The 23,685-nt window shown below is 27.6% G+C and overlaps 1 protein-coding gene across 1 annotated transcript in view; it reads left to right on the forward strand.

Moving 5' to 3' along the window:
- The window catches only part of LOC105845996 (uncharacterized), a 38,869-nt gene that overhangs the window by 3,640 nt on the left and 11,544 nt on the right, over positions 1–23,685 (forward strand). The window contains exon 3 of the mRNA XM_065807260.1: positions 19,713–22,071. Within this exon, the coding sequence (XP_065663332.1) occupies positions 20,596–22,071 (1,476 nt within the window). The 5' untranslated portion in view covers positions 19,713–20,595. The remainder of the gene's footprint in view (positions 1–19,712; positions 22,072–23,685) is intronic.

The following is a 23,685-nucleotide window of genomic DNA, read 5'->3' on the forward strand; positions in this document are numbered from 1 at the left end:
AAATAATTTAAATTTTTTTCCTGATAATAAACTCCCTACCAAGAAGCAACCATTACTCTACGCTTTGAATTAAAAGCAACCTAAAACCATATATAAATGGAAACCCAAAAAGCAAAGTTTTCTCCACGGTCCGAACTAAACACCACTTTGAGACCATAACAAAACAACAACAAAAAACAATACATCAACAAAACATATTGAAAGCTGCTGGTTTATAAGAATCGCTCTTATATGTATTTATATGAATCCTAAAATGAAAAAACAATCACACATGAAAACCACATATACATAACATACAAATCTGCATTTAACATTCCAACCACATACTATATATTAAAAGAAAACATTACCTAACTAAGAATAAATCCAAACAAAGAAAGTTTATCTGAAAATAAAACAAAAATCATGCAAACGATGTAAAAAGGCTATATGTGCATAAGGGTGTATATGTGTAATGTGTAAGTCCGTGCTGTTTATGTCGCTCAGTAGATTCTTGTGTTGTTAGTAACCAGCGTAAAAGATTTATCTCTTAACTACACCGTGCCAGTCCAGTCATACTCCAGAAAACTATAATGGATTAATCACCTATGCATGGATTTATAACTGACTTATGACTAAAAAACTAGCCCATGCGTCTTCCAGAGACAAATAACTTCTTTGTGGTGACAGTAATTGTGATATGGAAAATAATTGTGCTCGATAACCGTAACACTAACCCTTACGGGCTAGGCCCAATATTATTTAAAAACTTTGGCATATATATGATTCTGACATATATAAAATTCGCCGAATGGTCACACACGAGCAGTGAACGCCTGAGGGAAGAAATGAAGTACATTAGAATAAAGGAGAATTATTTTCCAAACGAAGCATATTTTGACAGTTGTCAAGACAAAAATAAAGATCAATAGAGGAATATTTAAAAAATAAAACAGACATGGCACATGAACAGTACTAACAATAATAATAAAAAATAAATTGTTATATAAATACTAATATGAACTAAGATAAACAAAAAATATATCATCAAACAAAAAATAAATAAAACAAAAAATACTTTAAAAAATAAAAAGTATGCATACAACAATGAAAGGCCTCAGAATGGAAAAAGAAACATTAATGCCATTGCGTAAACATAATTTGTGTAGTGATTAAGTAATAAATATCTCCTCAGAGTCGCGTCTATTATTACTAGCGTTTTTTCTAGTCGCTGCAAATAGCCAAAACCCAACCACACCCAAATTTGTAAAACACTAATGTTTTTGTGATGATATGATATAAAAACTGTCGATCTACTGCGCAGTATAAATAAAAATAATAAAATAAATCACTTACCATACCACCGTAGAAAACGCAATAAATTAAAATTCAAATAAAAACACCAGAAACAAAACTAAAACAGCTAAAGTGTGTAAACAGAAAATACCAATAAATTTTCCCCTAAGACCGTTTAAACCATAAAGGTACTTCCAGCAAAAACAAATCCAAAAGGATCAAATGGCAATATACCCTATTAAAAACCCTTTTAAAATTAAATAAAACTCAATAGAGTCTTCAACAAACTCTAACGCTGTCATAGATACTTCATTCGAATTTCGTTAACCAATCTAAAGTGTTAGAAAATGGAAAAACCTGCGCAACTAAAAATCATAACCAAAAATCAAGTAATATATGAAAAAGTAGAAAATATATATATATATAATATTAAGTAGTTAAAAAATTATTAAAAACTTAAAATCATTACTAAAAATCAAGTAATAAATGAAAAAGTAGAATATATATATATATATATATATATATATATATATATATATATATATATATATATATATATATATATATATATATATATATATAAATATATATATATATATATAGTCTACAATAAAGTAATTATTTAAAAATGTAGTGAAGGATATAAGATATTCTCTGAATAATTATAAAAGACGAGAACTGTACATGTGAAAATTAAAACAAAGCTGAGTAATGAATGTAATTTAATATAGCCTAAATGTTTCTTGATAAATGTAAAAATATGAAAATCAGCGGATAAGTTATATATTAAAAAATTGTGTAATAAGATTAACTAAATACTAAAATAAGATCAGATAAATTTTAGCCAAATAAGTGGTTAAGAAATTATTAAAAACTTAAAATCATAACTAAAAATCAATTAATATATGAAAAAGTAGAATATATATATATATATATTTATGTATATATATATACATATTTATGTATATACACACACATACATCTACAAACATACATACATACATACTTACAATATGCATATATATGATACATACATGCATACATACATACACACATACATACATACATACATACATACATACATACATACATACATACATACATACATACATACATACATACATACATACACACATACATATATATATATATATATATATATATATATATATATATATATATATATATATATATATATATATATATATATATATATATATATATATATATATATATATAAACTACAACTTTTTTCTCTATGGTCCGAATTAAACGTTTTGTTGAGACCAATACAAAAGCAATACAAAAAACTTCATTAACAAAGAACATGACTAAATCGAAGTTAACAAAGAGTAAAATTTATATGAAATAATATTTTAGCAAAAAATACAAAAAAAGAAAAAGAGACAATTTTTGGTTGAATTGATATTTAATTAAATAGAATAACAAAAGAAATATACCAAAAAAAAAATTAGTGTAAAGAGCGGGAAACCGTATTTTAGAATAAGGCTTTCTATACGGTCCGAATTAACATCGCCCCTCCCCCGCTCCTTTACAACCTAAAAAAAATATATATTTTTAATAAGATTCAACATTTTAAGAGTGTTGTTAGCTCTTGTTTTGGAAGGACATTAAATACTGTATATGTTCAACATATCAAAGACTTTAAGAACTCATATCTTCAACTTTCAGTTTCAGTCACTCCAAAAGCCCATGCAGTGTTCTACCATGTTCCTGAATTTATTGCTCAAAAGGGTTCGGCATTGGGCACTTTTAGTGAGCAATCAACAGAAACCTTACATTCAATCTTCAGTGCTCAATGGGCAAGATACAAAAGAAACCCTAATCACCCTAGTTATGGAAGCCAGTTACTGAATTGTGTTATTGACTTTAACAGCAAGCATCTTTGAATTGGATTATTTAAATAATTCATTTTTTTAACAGTTAAAAAGTGATTTATAGAACTTCATTCTAGCAATACTTGAAACAAAATTTGTTGATAATAAACATTCTTGTCTGAAATTTTTGTTTATATTAAAAACTATATTTATTAAGTTTTTAAAACATTTTTCAGAAGTATATAGCTTATTTTGCAAGTACTAAATAAAAATATATCAACAGCAATTTGAAGAAAAAGTTATAAATATCAGAACAACACCATAAAGTAATTTTTTTTAAATGAAACCATTTCTTGTCTGTGTGTATGTGTTTTTTCAATGGGAGATTAAGGTTATATGGGTTTTCTTCTGTTTGATATCTTATTAAAACCCAATTCAGTAAAGATATATTTCCTACTTCAATAAAAGAAGTTGTTATTATTGTGTGTATTTCCAATATTTGGTCAATAATGTTTAGAAAAAACAACAAAGCAAACGTGTGGGTTTAACTACTAAAACAAAAAGAGGTTTTTATGCCTTTTAAATTCAGAACAACTAGAAAAAATTTCCCTATGTGTTTTTTGCTCCTACTTTTGTACAAACAAGGTCAAAAAAAGCACTCTTTTTGCAGACAAAGTACACACAGATATGATGTCTAACAACCATAGAATCCCATATCCAGTAGTCACCTCATATTGTTACTAGATTAGTTATTTAATGTAACTTTGAATTTTTAAAAGACATAAAAACCACAAAAAACTGCTACATTTTGGCCGCTTTTTCAAAGGCGAGGTTTCTACTTTAAGAGCTATATCTTTTCACAAATAAAAGATATCTTGCTCCTATTTTTTTTGCCTTAAAGATACATGTGAAGGCTTCATTCTATTGAATTTTGAAACTTCCATAGTCAATAATAAGGTTATAATAAAAACGTTAAGCATCCGTTGTTTCTTTTTGAAGAGGTTTTAGTGCTATACTCTATACTTTAGGTCCCTGTACACAAACCACAAGTGTTAAAGAGCTGATTTTATGTCAGGTTATAGCCAACACATATATTTCAAGAGTTTTTGATATTTTTAAAAAATTACATAACCCAAAAGTGAAAAAAAAACAAAATTGATTTATAACGAAGCTCCAAGTGCAATCAGTAGCGCAAAGAGCTATAAAACTTTAAATGTGTTTTTCTCCTTAGGCTATAGGGATTAGATTTAAATTATGCATCTGTTGATACAAGAGACCTTGCAGATTAATGTCCAATAGGTGGTTTTTTGGTCCTCAAAATTGAGGCTGGGACCATTTTTGGATAGGAGTGGCACGATAAAAAGTTTAATTCTAAACAATAAATTGTGGATAAAACTTGAAAAATGATGTAAGGTAAACCAATAATAATATAACACCTAAATAGTAACACCTAAGAACTGTAACTTACTGAAAGAAAAAAAATATGTTTTTTTACGTGCCGTTTTTATTAGAAATTTCTTGATCGATTTAATAATTTTGTAACTCGCAATAGGTAGAGTTGGCCATATATTTTTGAGATCAGCATCCTGTTCCACAATTTTCCAGTGCTTTTTTATTATTTTATTGATAAGTTTTCCAACTTTTCCAAAAGTTGTCACTATCGGTAAAATTCTCTCTTTTTCTCTTTCTTCTTTATATTTGTTATAGACAAGTTCGTGTTGTGTATGTGGTAATGCTTTTGTAAAACCTTTGTTAATAGATTGAATAGGGTAGCCTCGTATAACTAAATTTGTGCTAGTTGTTGTAGCTTTTTTATTAGGTTGTAATTGTTAAATATAATCTTATCGTATCTTAACGCTTGGCTATATACTAAGTTGCTTTTTTGGTGAGGGGGATGGAATGAACTAAAATGTAGTAGTGCTGTTGTATCTGTTGCCTTTTTGAATATTGTTGTTTCTATCTTTCTATCTAGCTTTTTGATAATTGTTAGATCCATAAAATTAAAAGAATTGTTAGAATTATGGAAAGTAAATTTGATCGTGGAGTGGATGGCATTCATAAATTCAAAACTTGTGTTTGTTTCTCTGGAGGCCCATGAAATATAAAAAATATATCATCTATAAATCTTTAATAAAAAGAAATCCGCATTGAAAATTAGTTAATTATTTTCTCATCAATCCTTCCCATAAACAAATTAGCATAGGGTGGGCCATACGTGTTTCCATGGTAGTACCTGTTAATTGTAAAAAGTGATCAGATGAAAATTGAACGTTGCTGTGGGTTAAGATGGTTTCTAATATAATGTCAATAAAAGCAATAGGTGGGCATTTTATGGGTCCGTTATATGGCGGTGCTCTCTTTGAATAAAAATTCACGGCGTCAATACCTTCGCGGTGAATAATGTTTGTATACAAAGATAGAACACCAGTCGTGACAAGGATATAATTGATGGTTTCTAGTACATGAGGTTGAAGGATTTTAAAGAGGTATGTTGTGTCTTTAAATTATGCTGGTAGTGGTTCAGCAACTGGCTGAAAAACTCTGTGATAAAGAAAGAGTTGTCGACTGCTCCGTCACAACCAGAAACAATTGGTCTTAAGAGAATGCCTATTTTATGAATTTTGGGAAGGCCATAAAACAGGGGTGTACGAAAAGATGTTTTTGGACGAAGGAACGACGATGTTTTTTTATCAATTATATGATGAAGAAAGATATAGTCAATAAGATTGTTAACATCTCTTGCAAATACTTTTTGTTGGATCTTCTGAAAGTAGTTTATATGTGTTTTTATCTGATAAAAGTAGAGAGATCTTCTCTTCATAGTCATAGATTATTAATTACTTTTTTCAACATTTGCGGCTGTTTATTGGCAATAACGCGGAGAATGTTGTCCAAAAAATAGTCAAGCGGCGTTAGGTCGCATAATTTTGGCCAATTCACGGGTCCAGATCTTGAAATTACGTGGTTACTAAACGTTTCCTTATGTAAATCAATTGTGGCACTAGCTATGTGACATGTTGCGCAGTATTGTTGAAACAACAGCTCCTTCATATTATGATTGTTTAATCGAGGAACGAAAAAATCAGTAATCATGGCTCTATAGCAGTGATCATTTACAGTTACGTTCTAGTCAACATCGTTTTTAGAGATGAACGGACCAATGATAAATCATAACGCGCAATAAGGGTTTACAACAATGCAGCTTTTGTAAACAAAACATCTTACGGAATTTCTGAAAAATTATACTAATTTTACTAAGATTTAACCGGTTATTTTAATGGTATAAATAATTTTTTATTTTCGGCCGCTTTTGGTAGTTAAAGGGTTAAAGGTTTTGATAACCTAATGCCTTTTAAAAAACTTAACGCCTTATCTGAGTTATAAACAAATATACTAATTGAGAGTCTTTATTGCTCCGTAGCTATTTAAGTAGCTTTTTAAAATGACTCGCCATTACTAGTAAATACAAAAATTATATGCCTATTTCTATCACTTGTGGTGCTGTTTGCATTTTAATCAATTTTTACTTTTGAAGGTAGTGCAACAGTGGAAGTTAAATTACTTCTTAAATTAAGCTTTACCGTAAAAAACACCTCTATTTTGGCCACATTACATTACAAAAAAAAGAGACAACTTGCAACTAAAATAAAATAAAAAAAACACTTACACCCTAAAAATTATAATGATCGATATTAGTCTATTTATTTGATATTTATTGATTAGTCTGATATTTATTGATTAGTCTATTTATATGATATTTATTGATCGATATTAGTCTATTTATAATGATCGATATTAGTCTATTTAGTCGATATTAGTCTATTAAATTATAATGATCGATATTAGTCTATTTTTGACTTTCTTAACCTATACCAATAACAGATGTACGAAATATAGACAAAAATAACTCATGTAACGTATAAGTATGGAATAAATATTATTATAAATTAAAACATCAAATAACTTGTTATATATATTCAGTCACTAAAACATTAAAAAGTGTATTAGTCATCAATATAAGTTATCAACTCATAAGTGTCATAAATTTAAGTATTTTAAGAATAATTTAAGTAATTTAGTAATTTAAGATTATGGATAAATTTAATTCAAATTTACCTTATTTGAATAGCGCATAAGTAATACCTTATTTGAATAACGCCTAACTACACTTGGTGAAATGGACAAACCCTAATAAAACCCTACTATATTTCAAAAAGCATATATGATATTATTTTTATCCAATTTTTTTTGACAATAAAATTATAAAGAAAAATAGAAAAACTCTATTTAATTTCTAACAGAGCAAAAAACATTACAGTACATCCTTTTTGCGACTAATGCAAATAATTTGGTATTAAATTGAAATAAAAGGCTATTTAGACTAAAAATTACACGCAGAGATATAATATCGAGTTCATTATTATGTTTACCTATATTTATATGAAACAAAGTTATTACCACAGATATTATTACTTACTAAAATCTCTTTAGTTCCGTATATAAATTTCACAAATAGAACTGGCCAAAAAACAAATCTTATGTGTTTTTATTCAGAATGTACTGTTAATCATTAAACTTTCATGTTTGATATAGAGTGTATATTTATATATATATATATATATATATATATATATATATATATATATATATATATATATATATATATACATATGTGTATATATATATATATACATATATATATATATATATATATACATATATATATATATATATATATATATATATATATATATATATATATATATATATATATATATATATATATATATATATATATATATATATATGTATATATATACGTACATATATATATATATATATATATATATATATATATATATATATATATATATATATATATATATATGTATATTTATACATATATATATATATATCCTGATATATATATATATAACCTGATATATATATATATATATATATATATATATATATATATATATAGATCTATAGTTTGTTGGCTTTGGGAAGAGCGGAAGGAAAAAAGTGATTCTTACGCCAACATATACGTCACTTTTAATTACTTTTAACTTTCGTCCAACATTTCCGTGTTGGACGAAAGTAAAAACCATTAATTTAATTACAAATTAATCGTTTTTTAAAAAAACCACAAAAACGCAAATTTAATTGACCGGAATGTTTTTAAAACGTTTTGAATGTTTTTAACAATATAAACAAAGTTTTTATTTTTATTTTTTTTAATAAAATGTTTTTATTTTTATTTTTTTTAATAAAATGTTTTTATTTTTATTTTTTTTCAGTAAATCATGCGCGGAGTGTTGCTACATCGACTATCTTATAGCCTGACTCGCAAGGGAGTGCTGCTACATCGACTGACAAATAGCCTGACTCGCAAGGGAGTGCTGCTACATCGACTGACAAATAGCCTGACTCGCAAGGGAGTGCTGCTACATCGACTGACAAATAGCCTGACCCGCAAGGGAGTGCTGCTACATCGACTGAGGGTTTGGTTGGGGCAGGCAGTCTATCATTATTAAAAAAAAAAAATTCCGGTCTTGCATTTTAATTTTTACTTTTTGTCAACAAAATATCGAAAAAACTTTCGGACAACATCTAAGGGTTGTATATATATATATATATATATATATATATATATATATATATATATATATATCAGGGATGCGAAGTTCCATCAATTTTTTGGGACTCGGGGACTCCGGCTCCGTGTTCAAAAATAATGGACTCCTTGGACTCCGAATTATTTTTTTCTTTCTTAAATTAAATATGGATTTTTATTATCTTGAGTTTTTATGTGTAAATGCCAGAAAAGTGATAGGGTACCAGTAATATTTTTATTATGAATAATATATATTTATATATATATATATATATATATATATTATATATATATATATATATATATATACATATATATATATATATATATATATATTTATGAATATACTTAAGTATAAGTATTTTTGGTTCCCTAGGTAGTTTATTCGGTCTTATCGCAGAGCACCGCGGAAAAGCAACTAACAGGAATTCACTCCTCCTTCCTAACCGATGTCGCAAAACTTGCCTAAAGGTGGGTTTGAGCCACGGTTTCCTTATTTTTTAGAAAAAATAAGGGAACCGTGGGTTTATGCAGCCGAGCTCCGCCACTGCTTAATAAGAATAATACAACTCCAAAGATAACTTTTATTTATTTTGTATTGCTGCATGCACAGAATTCTCAATTTCTCAGTTTATTTGAAAACATATAATCATAGAATTATAAAAAGATTTAAATGTTTATTTACATTAATTACACTCTGAACTATAAAGCGACAAGAACAAAATATTACAATATCTACATTGTCAAAAATTATTCAAATAAAAAACTCGCTTGTTCGTAAAAAAAGCATATCGTCAATTATCTCAGATGTAAATCGACTACGATGATCTGGTGTCATGTGCTTTAAAACTGAAAACAGTCGCTCAACACTGACTTGGGAAGTGGGTAGCGACAAAGCAACTCGGCAAGCATTCCGTAAAACCTCAGGGAACTTTTTAATTGCTTTAAATGGGTTAAGTTTTATAAAGTTGTCTAAGTTGGAGGAGGTATCTTTGAACATTGATCAAATTTCCGGAATTGTTTTTAGAGCTTTTCGAAACTCCGTTTCAATTACGTCTAATTGAACCTGCATTTGTTTTTTTGAACAATTCTTTTCAATCTCCTGTTTATATAGCATAAATAAATTTGGTCGACGCTTTGCGACTGGTAAAGCATCCTCTTCGTTTTTTGAACTAGATTCGGCAACATGAACTGAAAAAGAGTTGCACACTACTGCTTTTTTAATTTTGTCGAGTTCATCATTCTTATTTTTGTTAGCCAGTTGAATCAGTTTGTAATTAATTTTCCAAAGTCCATCAGCTGCAGCTATATATAGAAATATTAATACGTTTTTGAATATGTACTTTTTAAAGTTAAATATTTAAAACTCTATATATAAATGCATTTTGATAAAAAAAACAACTTTATTTTCAGTCGCTGTTAGCATACTGTCTTTCCCGTCTAGTTCACTCTTTATTGAATTCCAATCAAAAAGAAATTCGCCTGCGGTAATATTTTCACGCTGAAGACGGATAGTTAGATTGCGTGCCATATGCAATACATCTCTCAGTTCTTCCCACATCCCCCAAAAATATGGCTGCACATTAAATTCTTTAGGAGCTTCTTTTTGCATATTCAGGATTTGAATTACTGGTCGAATCTAGAAGAACAGAAGAATTCATTAAATTTATGTATTACGTTTTCAACTAGTTAAGTAAAGAGGATTGTTAAATAAATATTTACATAAACTAAATTTTACAAGTTATTAAATAATGTAAATGTCATTAACATTGAACTAATTGGATTTAAACTATAGCGGTTGGAAAACCGGTTTATACACTTTAATTAAAACTTAGAATTTATAAACTATAACTTACCTGAATTAGCCTCTCGATCATATTGAACAGGCTAGACCAACGGGTAGCCTGATCTTGTATTGGAAAAAGATGTGGAGCTTGGTCTCTGAAGAAGTCAATCCACAAAGAATTTCTCGCAGTTTTTTTACAACTTCTCTTGCATGGCTGAGGAATTTTTTTATTGTGGGCATCTTCAATGCATCATTCACGGCTAGTTGTAAAGTGAGGACAGCACATCTTTGAAGATGTATAACATTCATTCTACTGGCAACTCCACTTGCCAAGGCTGCTGCCGCATTGTCTGCTTTATTTTGACCATCTTCGTCAAACTCATCAGTTTCAACTGTAAGATCGCTTTCGTCATCTTCGATATCCTCAATGGCGCTGATCTCAAAGTCGCGCACTAACTTTATATTCAACTAAATATATTAATTATGATTTCAATAGTTAACTGAAAATTTAGTGAATATACGGTTTTATCAAAAAAGTTTATTTTTAAATGTTTTTATTTAAAATATTAATTTTAATATCAATTTAATATACAATGTTCTTCATTTTAAAAAAATATAGGTGAATTTTAAAATATGTGTTACTCACTGCTGCGTTGTCAACACTGAGGCCTAAAATATTATTTTTATTGATTCCAAACTTATCTAAACATCTCAATAATTTTTTTAGTGTATTCCGCCGTTTGTTTGACAACTATTGTTGACAACAATTTCATCATTGTTTGAGTATTGCACACATATACCGAGGTAGTGGCGCATATGCCTAGATGTAGAATCGACTTTTAAATAAATTTGCATTTCCAATCATTTGTTTTTAATTTGTTCGCGATGCTTTTTAGCAAGATCACTAATTTGAATTCTCATATTATCTCTATTCATTTTAAATCCAAAATGAGATGCAACTTTTCCACAAAGCTTTTGAACAGGTTCCCGATCAAACGCCTATAGAAATTGTTTTTAGAATAATACATTTTTATTAAAAAATGGCAAGAAAACATATAATTTTTTAGATTTTTTTTAAAATTACTTAATAAATATTAACAAAAAAATAACTTGAACCTGGAATGAAAGACCTTCAATCAAAACCAGCTGGTTTAAGGCTTCTAAAAACTCATCTTTTGCTATATGCAAATTAATTTGCTGCGGTACAAAACACTGTAATATGGATTGCTGTGAAGTGCTGCCTTTGATAGCTGTATGATTTTGCTTCTTATTCTTTTCTTCTAATTGTTTTTCAAATTTTTCTTTTTCTAACATAATGACGAGCTCCACGTGTTTTTTAGATAAATGTCGTATAAGGTTGCTAATGCGAGCTTTTGCGGCACATGTAATTTCTTTACCGCATAACTCATTACTTTTACTTTTTTCGGGTACAAGGCATTTGAAGCATACTACTTTACATCCATTCAACATTTTATTTGTACGATGAAAACGTCTGTAGATCGTATCTGATGCATAGTTAGCGGCCAGTACTAGTCAAGATTGTTGCTCACGAGTAAACTGCAAATATTATTATAAATAAAAATGTTGTTATTGCAAGTTATTGTGAACACGCAAAGTATTTGCTCTCTGTTATATATGCTTCACCAAATTAATTATCTGTATAACAACTCTCGAAAACATCGTTAGGAAAGTTGTTAACATGACTAGTTACGAATTGATGACGTTAATAGTTTTTCCGTCAAAGGAATTGTTGCGCAAAATAATTTTTTTTTATTTGTTGAGGTATTTTTATAAGCCTTTTTTTTGGCTTCTTTCTGATTTAGATGGTAGGTTTTTTACCATTAGTCTAGATCGTTAGTTTGGCTCAATAGCGCAAACTTACAGACATTTGAATTTTTTTTTTATTGCGTATAATTAATTTGTGAGTTAAATTTGATAGCTTATATAGGATGTACATAATTATATTATCTCACAACATTTCGGGTTTAAATTAAAATAAACAATTTTTTTCCTAATAAAAGTAATTACAAGTTTTATCTATTTATAATTATAGTTTCACACAACTTAACAGTTTTAAACAATACGTAGACAAAGCACAATATCTATCGACAATTATTTTTAAAGAACTTTACTTTGGTAAAATATTCCTTTACTGCTCATAAACTAGTTCATCATTTCTAATCGACGTTCTTTCTATGATAAATCTAAAAGTTTAATAATAACGGAATCACTTAAGCAAACAAATAAACTTCTAAACTAAAATATCATTTATTTTTTAAATTTGGTACATATTGAGAAAATTTGAGCAAATAAATTCTCTAACATATTATTACCTACAGGTCTAGCTAGGGAGCGATTTTTTGAGTAAAACGAGGAGGGTGAGTCCTTCAAAAGCGACAAATGTCTTATAAAAAATATTGAACTGTAAGTCAAATATTAACTCCCTCTCTTTTTAGAAGAGGGGGCAACAACCCCCTTTCCATACAACCCGTGAAATCACCCCTGGGTCTAAACAATTTATTGCGAGGAAATACTTTAATAAACAGTTCATCATAAGTACTTTCTTAATGGGATAAAAAATAAATAAAACAAATATTAAGGGTTTCATTAGTAGTTTTATATTTAAGAAATATAAAACTTATAATGAAATATGATGAAAAATTTAAACATAAAACACTTAATTTTCTTTAACTAATTTTAACAAAAAAAAGTTATTATACAAACTGTTTATTTAACAAAAAACCTATTATATCTTGCGGCAAATTTAAATATTCTAAACGATAAAAGTTTTGGTTTAACGTAAAACTACTGAACGGGTAGGCAAATGGCCATTTCGCACGTAAAATGCGAGCTGCGTAACGCTTCTTAACAAGGCGCGACATTTAAACCGATACTCAATCTGGCCAAATAAATAAAATCGGCAAAACAGATGGTTAGCCTCCCGGTCAAATGCTCTTTTTTAATGCTTTGTAACAAGGTCTTTTTAAGGCATATTAAAATATAAGGCATAAACTAAAAAAAAAAAAAAAGAGTTCCGGAGTCCTACAATTTTTATTGACTCCTAAGACTCCGGACTCCGGGCAAAAATTGGGATTCCATGGACTCCGACTCCGGACTTCGCATCCCTGATATATATATATATATATATATATATATATATATATATATATATATATATATATATATATATATATATATATATATATATATATATATATATATATATATATATATATATATATATATATATATATATAATTGTATACGCATACATGTATATAGATATATATATAAACTTGAAATATGATATTTAACCAAATAAATTCAAAAATAGTCAGAACAGTGAAACAAATAGAAAGTCCAGTAATTCTTTTTCCTCACAATGTTTTTATTAAAAACAATATAATTACCAAACAAAATTACTAATACAAAATATTTTTTTATATATATTAATTAAAACTACTAGCACTAGAGGCCTTTCAAATAATCATCAGTAGTGCTGTTTTTAGCATTATACAAGATATTTGTATTAAAAACAAAAACAGCTTAATTTTTATATTGTTGCTATGGGTAACTATTGAATGTGAAAGTATTTTGTTTGGTAATTATATGGTTTTTAATAAAAGCATTGTGAGAAAAAAGAATTACTGGATTTTTTATTTGTTGCACTGTTCTGACTACTTTTGCATATATGCAATTGTTTTTTTTTTTACAATTTTTTTGCAGCATTTGTTTTTGCTTGAGAGCCCTGAAATATGCTTTCGAAAACTGGATATGACATTTTTACATTAAAATGTGTAAACTATTAACCCAACAGTTTTGTTGGATTAAGTAATGAACTTCAATTAGATAAAAAAAAATTAGTAACAAAACGTTTAACCATTTTCTTTTCACAATTAACTATTATGTTATTACTTTTCACCAGCAAAGGACTTCTTTTCCACTGTTTCACAGCTTTTAACTATACTTATGTGATCTGATGTTAGAAATCAATTTCAGATAAAGAATTAAGTGCAATTTTGAAATATTAAATGATTTGGAATCAATGTATTGAATAAGAATAACTGAAAAGTATTGCAACTAAAGTTGCTTAACTGTTTTATGATACATAATATTAGTAGTGTTATAAAACAAGACTTTTTTTTGTGTGTGTGTTTTGTATAATTCAAGTTTTAAACATTGCAGTTAGCCCCTTTACGCATAAAAAAAAAGGGAATTTTTAAATTTTTTTTCACAGTTGTGAAATTTAGTTTAACCTAAACTTTAAGTTTATCCAGATATTTACCCTCTTTGTACGCGCTATGTACATGTGTGCACTTGACTTTAAAATTTTTTATCTAATTGATTTATTTTTTTTAAATATTTAGCTTAATCAATAATTGTTACAAATAATTCAACATTTTTTTCCAAAAATTTTATTCCGATAAAGTTTTTTATACTTTAATTACTACGATGTCAACTCGAGATTAAATCATGGATTCAGGTGAGTGTTTAAAAAAATTTATAAATTTATTTAAAGTTGGATTTCATGTTTTAGCATTGTTCATAAAAATTCATTTCATAAATTTCATGTAACTGGAACACCTTGATAATTACAATTTTAATTTCTCTGAGAGAGAAAACTTAAGGGATAGAATGTACAGCCCTGATCGTCCTAATGATGAAGATACAGAAAGCTATAAAAGAAGCAAAGTTACTATTGACGAAGACGACTATGCTGATTTCAGCTAATCAACATTTTAAGTGACTTCTTCTAACTAATTGCTCACCCCTAGATAATTATTTAAACCAGACGCAGCGTGAATAAATAAATTTGATTTTGAATTGGAATTTTTTTAATCTTGCCAATAGTTTCTAGAACATTTCAGGGCTAAAAAATTTGTAAAATTTGCAGAGCAAACAAATATCTACCTACCAACACTACACTATAAGAGATACAAAAAATTTTTGCAATCAGTTTTATCATTCACTAAAAAACTTCCAAGGATTAGAATGTATTGACGAAAATCCTGCAGGAGTTAGTTTATTTGCGGACGTTATGCCTTTGACTTTGTGCCAGCTTATGCAAGTTTACATTTTTTTTCTGGTGAAAAACCTTAGCCTGACCTGCAGCAAAAAAAGATTCGGGATAATTTAATGTATTGTTGAGGCTATTAGAGCTTGTTGCTTAGAGCTCTCTAGAGAAGAATTCAATTCAGTTAATAAACAGATGATTTCGTTATCAGGCAAAGCACCTCCAAAACAATATTTAAAAGGCTCTCTAACTCCAGAAGTAGTGAAAAACTTGTTATCTGTGGTAAATTTTGGAGTTTAGTTGACCTTGAATTTTACTAGGAAGCAGGGGCTAGAAATTGCTTGGGCTATTAAACAGTGTTCTGAGTACTATCTATGCTTTGAGTCAAGTTCTTCAATCTAATTTAAAAATGAATAAAGTACCGAAAACAATAAAACACAAATAAATGGCCTACGGTTACAATTTTTATTTAGTTGACTTAGTCCTTTCCAATTCATGGGTAGAGTCATAGACATTGAAATTTTAGAGGACACTCCAAATAAAAATATCTTCTTATCTTTTAAAATGAGGTGGCAGATGTGTTGATGAGGACACACTTGGTGACACTACAGCTTTGCAATCCTGTTGGTTGACCCCAGGCCCATGCAGTTATTTTTAATGCAGCTCAAGCACGAGAGCTAAATATAGTGATGTCATCAACTAAACAAACAAAGATTGCAGAAGAAATACTGTACTTTTCGTTTTACCTCATATCTTTATTCCTTTTTTTTTTTACAGTTACTTTACATTTAAATTAAAATAAACATCTCATTTTAAGGCAAACAATTTTTTAAATACTTTATTTTATTATTTAAGCAATAAAACCTTGGCTAGTTTTGAAAAGTTTAATAAAATTATGCAATTATTGACATCTTGTCATAATATGATGTTATTTCTATTTTAATGCTTTAATATACGAAGTGCTTTTTGTTTTTTTTGCACATGATTTAATTTACAAATTTAATTAGCAATGGTAAAAACCTAAATATAGCTATTTTTTTCTGAATGTCTAATATATTATTTATTAACCATCAAATAGGTTTTTGGGATGATACTCTGAGTCCTTGAAGAAAAGGGATAAAGTTATAAAAATCTAAAAAAATATGTCACAAAAAAAGGTATACTTCTTTTGGAATCCTGCATCATTTTTATCTTAAAACCATGCAAAAAGTCTCACTTTTTTTTCTCTTTCGACATTTGTTAAAGTAATCATTAAAATGTTTATGAACTATTACAAACTCGTACTGCAGGTGGTATCTATGAGTATGATCAACGCCGCTTGTCGTACCACCTTTTCCGTACCGGTTTTTCGTACCGCTTTTCGTATACCCTTTGTTTTGCATACATTTTGCTATAAAAATCAAGCAATTTATTTATTTGCTAGTATAAACTACCTCGTTTTTTAAAACAAAACTTCCCCTGAAAAATCTCAAGGTACGTGCCTGTAATAGATATATAAACTTTAACTCTTTTAGTAAATCCTAATAATTACGTCGTTAAAACATGCGTCATTAAAAAGAACACAAAAATTACTATGTTATAACTAACACAGACAAAACTTATAATGTTAAGCCAAATTCAGAAAACACTTATGAAGTCAATTTATAAATTTGACTTTATAAATCTGTTATGAACTTAGTTTAACCGTATAAATCTAAAATTGAAAATATATATATTTAAAGTGAAAAAATCTTTCAAAAAATATGAAATCTGTACCTACGAAAAATCAAATCTACAGGGTACTTTGCAACTGTGAAATCAAACAATTTCAGTAACAATGGTATTATCAATATTCTATAATTGTTTAACTAATTATATTATTATTATACTATAACTATGTAACTATAATAAACATTAGCTGAAGTTAGTATAAATAAATGTTTATGCTTATATTACCTACGTTTATAAAAAGACATTAATCGGGTAAACTAAATAATAGTATAAACTGCACATTCTAACAGCTTGTGCAATATCTTTACGCTTTCTCTATGCTATCTTTCTAATTCAAATTCTTCTGATTTTCACTCTAATTAATTTCTTCTTCTTAACATTTTTTTTTAAAATATGAGAAATTCCATTATGTGGTTTACAAATGAGTTTGTTTATATTGCCTAAATTATTTTCTAAAGGAAAAACTAAAGTGTTGGCTAACGTTCCTAAAAAAACATGAGAAAACAAAAATTTGAAAAAAATGACACAAGAAAATTTTAAAAGATTTAAAAGTAAACAAAAAAAATATGTATATATATACATATACAAACAATACTTTTTATCTTTCTCTTTTTATTCATTAGAAATATAATCCTCATAACAAAATTTAACCTTTACATACAATAACATGGGACATGTTATGCCGGAGTTGGCGCAAAATTTTGTTTCATTTTTTAAATTTTCGAAAAAAGGACAAAAATAGTTAATAGCATCACCGAGATTTCAAAGTAGTAATAACCAATTATATGGAAACGGAATAAGTATAACTTTTTTTTGCTTAAAAAATAATTAGGCCTCATCTATATCCATATTTTCCTTCTAAAAAATAAAATATAAGCTCAATAAAAACAAAACTGCTAAAAAATAAATAAACCTAAATAAAAAACAAATAAAATGTAAACAATTTAAAAAATTAAAAGGAGTGATCCTTTCTACATTATATCTAATAAAAATATTATATATAAATAGCTAAACTATTTTCAATACTTACTTCAATTATAATATGATCTTAAACGATAATTATTTAACTTAATATATTTCCTTATGTAGTATTTCTCAACTAATAAATAATAATTAATATCCAAAAGATAAAAAGTTTTAACTCGCTTGAGAGATCCTTTTCCGATGATCGCGTGCATTTTAAGAACGCGCTCTTTAAAATTCAGAAAAGCCTAGTAACTAGTTAAAACTACTTTAAAAACGAAAGCGAAACGACGTTGAACGTTAAACGTTGAATCTAGCAATTTTATTAAGATGCTTTGATATTCATTTACTTATTTGCACCGTACTTATAAATCACTTTTGAAAACAAATTATTTAATAATTGTTTTCAAAGTCTTTTTTTAGGAAAAAAATTATCAATTATATCGTGAGATAGAAAATCAAGTTCTTCTTAAACTTATTCAAAAAGAAACTTTCAAAACTTTTCTAGTTTACGATATATTAACGAAATAGTTGAATTTAAATACGTTTTTTCCGCTTCGTATATTTTATTTTTCACACAGTATGGCGACCGCGAACTTCAGTGGTTGCCATACTGTATGAAAATGATATTGAATAAAAACTTAAATTAAATTTAAATGCTACTAAATAAAAAAAACTTTGTTCATTTCCCAATATCGTCACGAAAAGAAATTTATAGATATAATTAATTTCAAGCGACCACAAAACTAAAAAAGCAAATAAATACGCTTCTAACAGTAGCTTTTGTTTATAGTTTTTATATTGTATGTTTGTAACTAATTTCATTTCTATATAATAACTTTAGCAAAAAACTCAATTTGTATTCCATGTAATATTTGTATCTTATTTAGTTTTGTGAAAATCAGGTAGTTATACTTTTTACATATACAGTATAATACAGATCTGACTCAGTTTATCGACTATATTGATAGTATTTGCACATATGGCATTTATATGCATTTATATATATATATATATATATATATATATATATATATATATATATATATATATATATATATATATTTATATATATATATATTTTTATATATATAGATGTATATATATATATATATATATATATATATATATATATATATATATATGTATGCATATATATATGTATATATATACATATATATAGATATATATGTATATATATATATATATATATATATATATATATGCATATATATATATATATATATATATATATATATATATATATATATATATAATTATATATATATATATACATATATACAAATATATCTGTATATATATGTATATATATGTATATATATGTATATATATATATATATTCATATATATTTATATATATATATATATATATATATATATATATATATATATATATATATATATACATATATACACATACATATGTACAAAAGAGAGATATAGAGAAAATGTGACTGTTTTAAGTGCATTTTACCATTTTATCTTTAGATAATATTAATTTATTTAATCAACCGAAGACTAAAAGTGATTCATTAAACTTGATAATTAAACTTTCGGGTTTTAATGATGCAAACGATTTGTTGTTAAACGCAATACTTGAAGAAGGTTCAAATGGAATGTATAAACATAAAGATCTTATTCCACCTAAAATATTTAAAAAATTAGAATCATTAGTGAATGATTTATTATCTAGCAATAACCAAGATAAGTTCAATGAAGATTCAATAGACTATCAGATAAGTCTTTGCAAGTTTGTTAAAAATCAACTTCAAGTGTTGGACGTACCAAACAATCTTCACAGATATTTACAAAAACATTTTACAGATAGTTTATTAAATGTTATTAAAAGTTATGATTTTTGTATGACAAGCGAAAACAAAAATGATATGTTGTACAACTCATTGAGCTTGAGTCATACAGGAGAGGTTAAAAACATTAAATCATTTTTAAAAAAACTATGGAAACCAGTTAAAATTAATAAAGAGCTTAAATAGCTTTGATAGATAAAGTATTGTTTTCTTGTTTTGAAGTTTTAAAAAACTATGACAGCAACATTCCAATAGATGCAATTGAAAAACTGAAAAGTCTTATCAATGACACTCATCAAAATGACCTTCTTCTTGAAAAAGAACGTAAAACGTTTGTTACTTCTCAGGCAAATAAAACAAGCTCAGATATACGTCGAGAAATATTTTCTAACGAAGTTATTACCAAATTAGAGAAGCAAAATAAAAGATTAACTTTAATGCCCGACTGACTTGAGAAGTATATTTCAAGACTAATTTATCTTATTCGTTTGAAACTTTTACCAGAAAACAACATTACCCTCTCATTAAAGAAACAAGAAGAACCAACAAATTTTGACAGTTACATGACTTTATATGAGAAACTTTCTATTGAAGAAATCAATTTTAATATAGAAGCAAAAGAAAATTTGAAAAGAGCCTTGGACCTAATTAAAATGAATGACTTTAATTCAGCACTCCAAAGTTTAGAATCATTGTTTAAACAAATTCAATCTCTGGATATTAATGAAATAACTTTTCTCATTGAAAAAGCTAATGAAACTTATAAGTTGATTGAAAATCGTGACGTAATACTTTTATTAGGAATGACGGGTTCTGGTAAAACAGCTACTATTCATTTTTTATCCGGTTCTAAAATGGTTAAACAAAAAATAGAAATTGAACCTGGTAAGTTTCTTAACCATATTACAGCGGCAGAACCATTTCCGGATGCTTTATCTAAACTTGTTATAAGCTGCCACGCTGAATCGGAAACTAGATACATAAATCCAATTCAAATCAATTTAAAAGATCTGGGTGCATTTACTGATAAGTTTATAATATTATGCGACTCACCCGGTTTTGGTGATACTGCTGGTCCTGAAGTGGATATTGCTAATAGTATTAGTTTAGTTGAAGGAATCCGATCTTGCAAAAGCGTTCGACCAGTTTTTTTGTTGAATTATCAAAATCAAGGAGGTCGAGGTGAAGGTATTCGCGAAATGACGCGAATGATTCAGGATATGGTTATAAACATTGAGGAATATTTGTCTACATTTTCTTATTTATTTACTAAGTATCCAGAAAATGACATTTACGCAAGTCTTCTTAATATTTACAGAAGCATTGAAAAGTTGCCCGAGCCTAGCGACGAATCATTCAAAGCTATTTTTGAAGATATGTTAAAAAAAACAAAAAAAAACGGATTATCATTAGACCTTATTAATCATGACCCCCTTGATGTTTTAAATAAGATTATTAATACACCTTGCATTGACGATCCGAAGCGAGTATTTAGGTACACAATGACTGAACGTTCAAAAAGTGCGTTGCACAAGCAAGCCGAATACAATAAATCTGCTATAATATGTGCCGCTAAGAGCCACAATTACAATCTGATAAAATATAAAATACTTGAACTTAAATTTTTGTGTGACACTTTAGGATTAAACGAGCTTAAACAAATTTTAAAAGAATCGAATGATTTTGTATGCAATCCTATTGAGAGATGTTACGAAGATACAAAAGAAAGACTTAGCAGATGTCTCGAAAATCAAAACAAAATATCGTTTGATGACCTAGACTATTATGTTTCTCAAATTGAAAAATTTAAAGATCTGCATATCTTTAAAGACAGTGAATACTTAGCAAAAATAAGTGGTTTAAGCGAGGCATTGGTCCAAAATTTACGTTTAAAATGTATTGAAGAATTAAATAATTTTATAACTCTGGACATATTTGATAATGAATACTCTAAAACATCGTTGCATAACTTAAAAATTATCACTGGAAAGTGTGACAACCAAAGCTACATAAATGCATGTCAATTTGTAATTGACCAGGTATGCTTTCATTGATACTATTTTTACGGATAGTATTTTAACTAAATAATGAGAATCTTTTAAATTTAAGTAATATACAACTAACAAAGTAGGGACCCAATATTATTAGGACTTTGGTTTTAGGTTAGATTTACGTCAACAACTTATTACACCGTCGTTAAAACATTGATATAACAAATTTAAACTTTTTAATTTAATTTAATTTTGCCGGAGCGACGTCGATGTCATAACTTTAAAATGACTTTAATTCTATCTATTAATGGCAAAACATAATAGTGATATTTAAGATATCCTTAAACATAGAAAACGAATTGCATATTTTAAAAATACATTTTAAATATTGATGATAATCATATTATAATCACAATACTAAATCGTTATTAAATGATATCAAAATTTTATCAAAATGAAATAAAATTTTAAAATATTATATATTTTAAAATATCTTCTGTAATTGAAATTGAAAGTAAATTATAATATTAGTGCAGAATGATTTTAATCGAGCGATTCGGGGTTTGATAAGCGCCAGTGGCGATTTTATTTTAATAAAATAAAAAAAATTAAGAATATTGTGATCTTGAATTGACAACAGTCAAAAAGCCTTTCACAGAAACCCAAAATCACTTTTAAATTGATGACTCACGTAAGCTATAAAATCTGATTGAAAGGAAATTTTTAGGTAAAGCTTTAGCAAAATGTATTTTAATTTCTTTAAAAGCATTTATTTTATGTGAGCAGTTTGTATAATCATGGTTAGAACAATAATTTTTAAAAAGATCGAATTCTGTCCTACAAATACTACTTTATAACTATTAAGTTTTTTCCCCCTGTAATACCTACAGTATCGAACAAAACGAGTGCAACCAAATAATGCTAATTTAGTTTCTTTATATAAAAGTGCTGCATTTTTTCAATTTAGAGAAATAACTATGTAACTGTTTAGAAACAAAGTTCTTCAAGTTTTATTCATCACAAAGTTCATTATTTGTACTCGAAAATTAATAAATTAATCAAAAGTATTAAAAAAGTTAATTTCCTTCTGGACAAAACAAGTGCAACTCGACAAAATGTTGACCGAGCTGAATTTCGCTACTAATATTTCGTGGCGAATCCTTTCTTGTCGATCACAGCCTTGCATCTTTGAGGCATAGATTCGATGAGGTGATCAATGAAACTTTGTGGAATCGCTGCCCAGGCCTTTTGGATTTGTTCAAACAGTTGATCCTTATTACGAACATCTTCACAATTAATTCTGCGGTTGACGATCTCCCACAGGTTCTCGGTAGGGTTGAGATCCGGAGAATGAGGCGGCCAATCCATCACCGATAGGTGTTTGTCTTGAAACCACTGCTTGACTACTTTTGCAGTGTTTTCGTTGTTTTGCTGAAAAACCCATTTTATTGGCATATTCCATTCAGCATGAGGTAACATAACATCTTTCAGGATATGTTTATACATGAAACGGTCCATTATTCCATTGTTTCGATGTATTGGACATAGACGGTAAGCAGAAAAATACCCCAGACCATTACATTGCCTCCACCATGCTTCGCGGTCTTATGGCAGTAACGTAAATCAAGGCGTTTTCCGGCTGGTCGACATACATTGCAAATG

This window comes from Hydra vulgaris, chromosome 10 (genome assembly GCF_038396675.1).
Source record: "Hydra vulgaris chromosome 10, alternate assembly HydraT2T_AEP".
NCBI lineage: Eukaryota > Metazoa > Cnidaria > Hydrozoa > Anthoathecata > Hydridae > Hydra > Hydra vulgaris.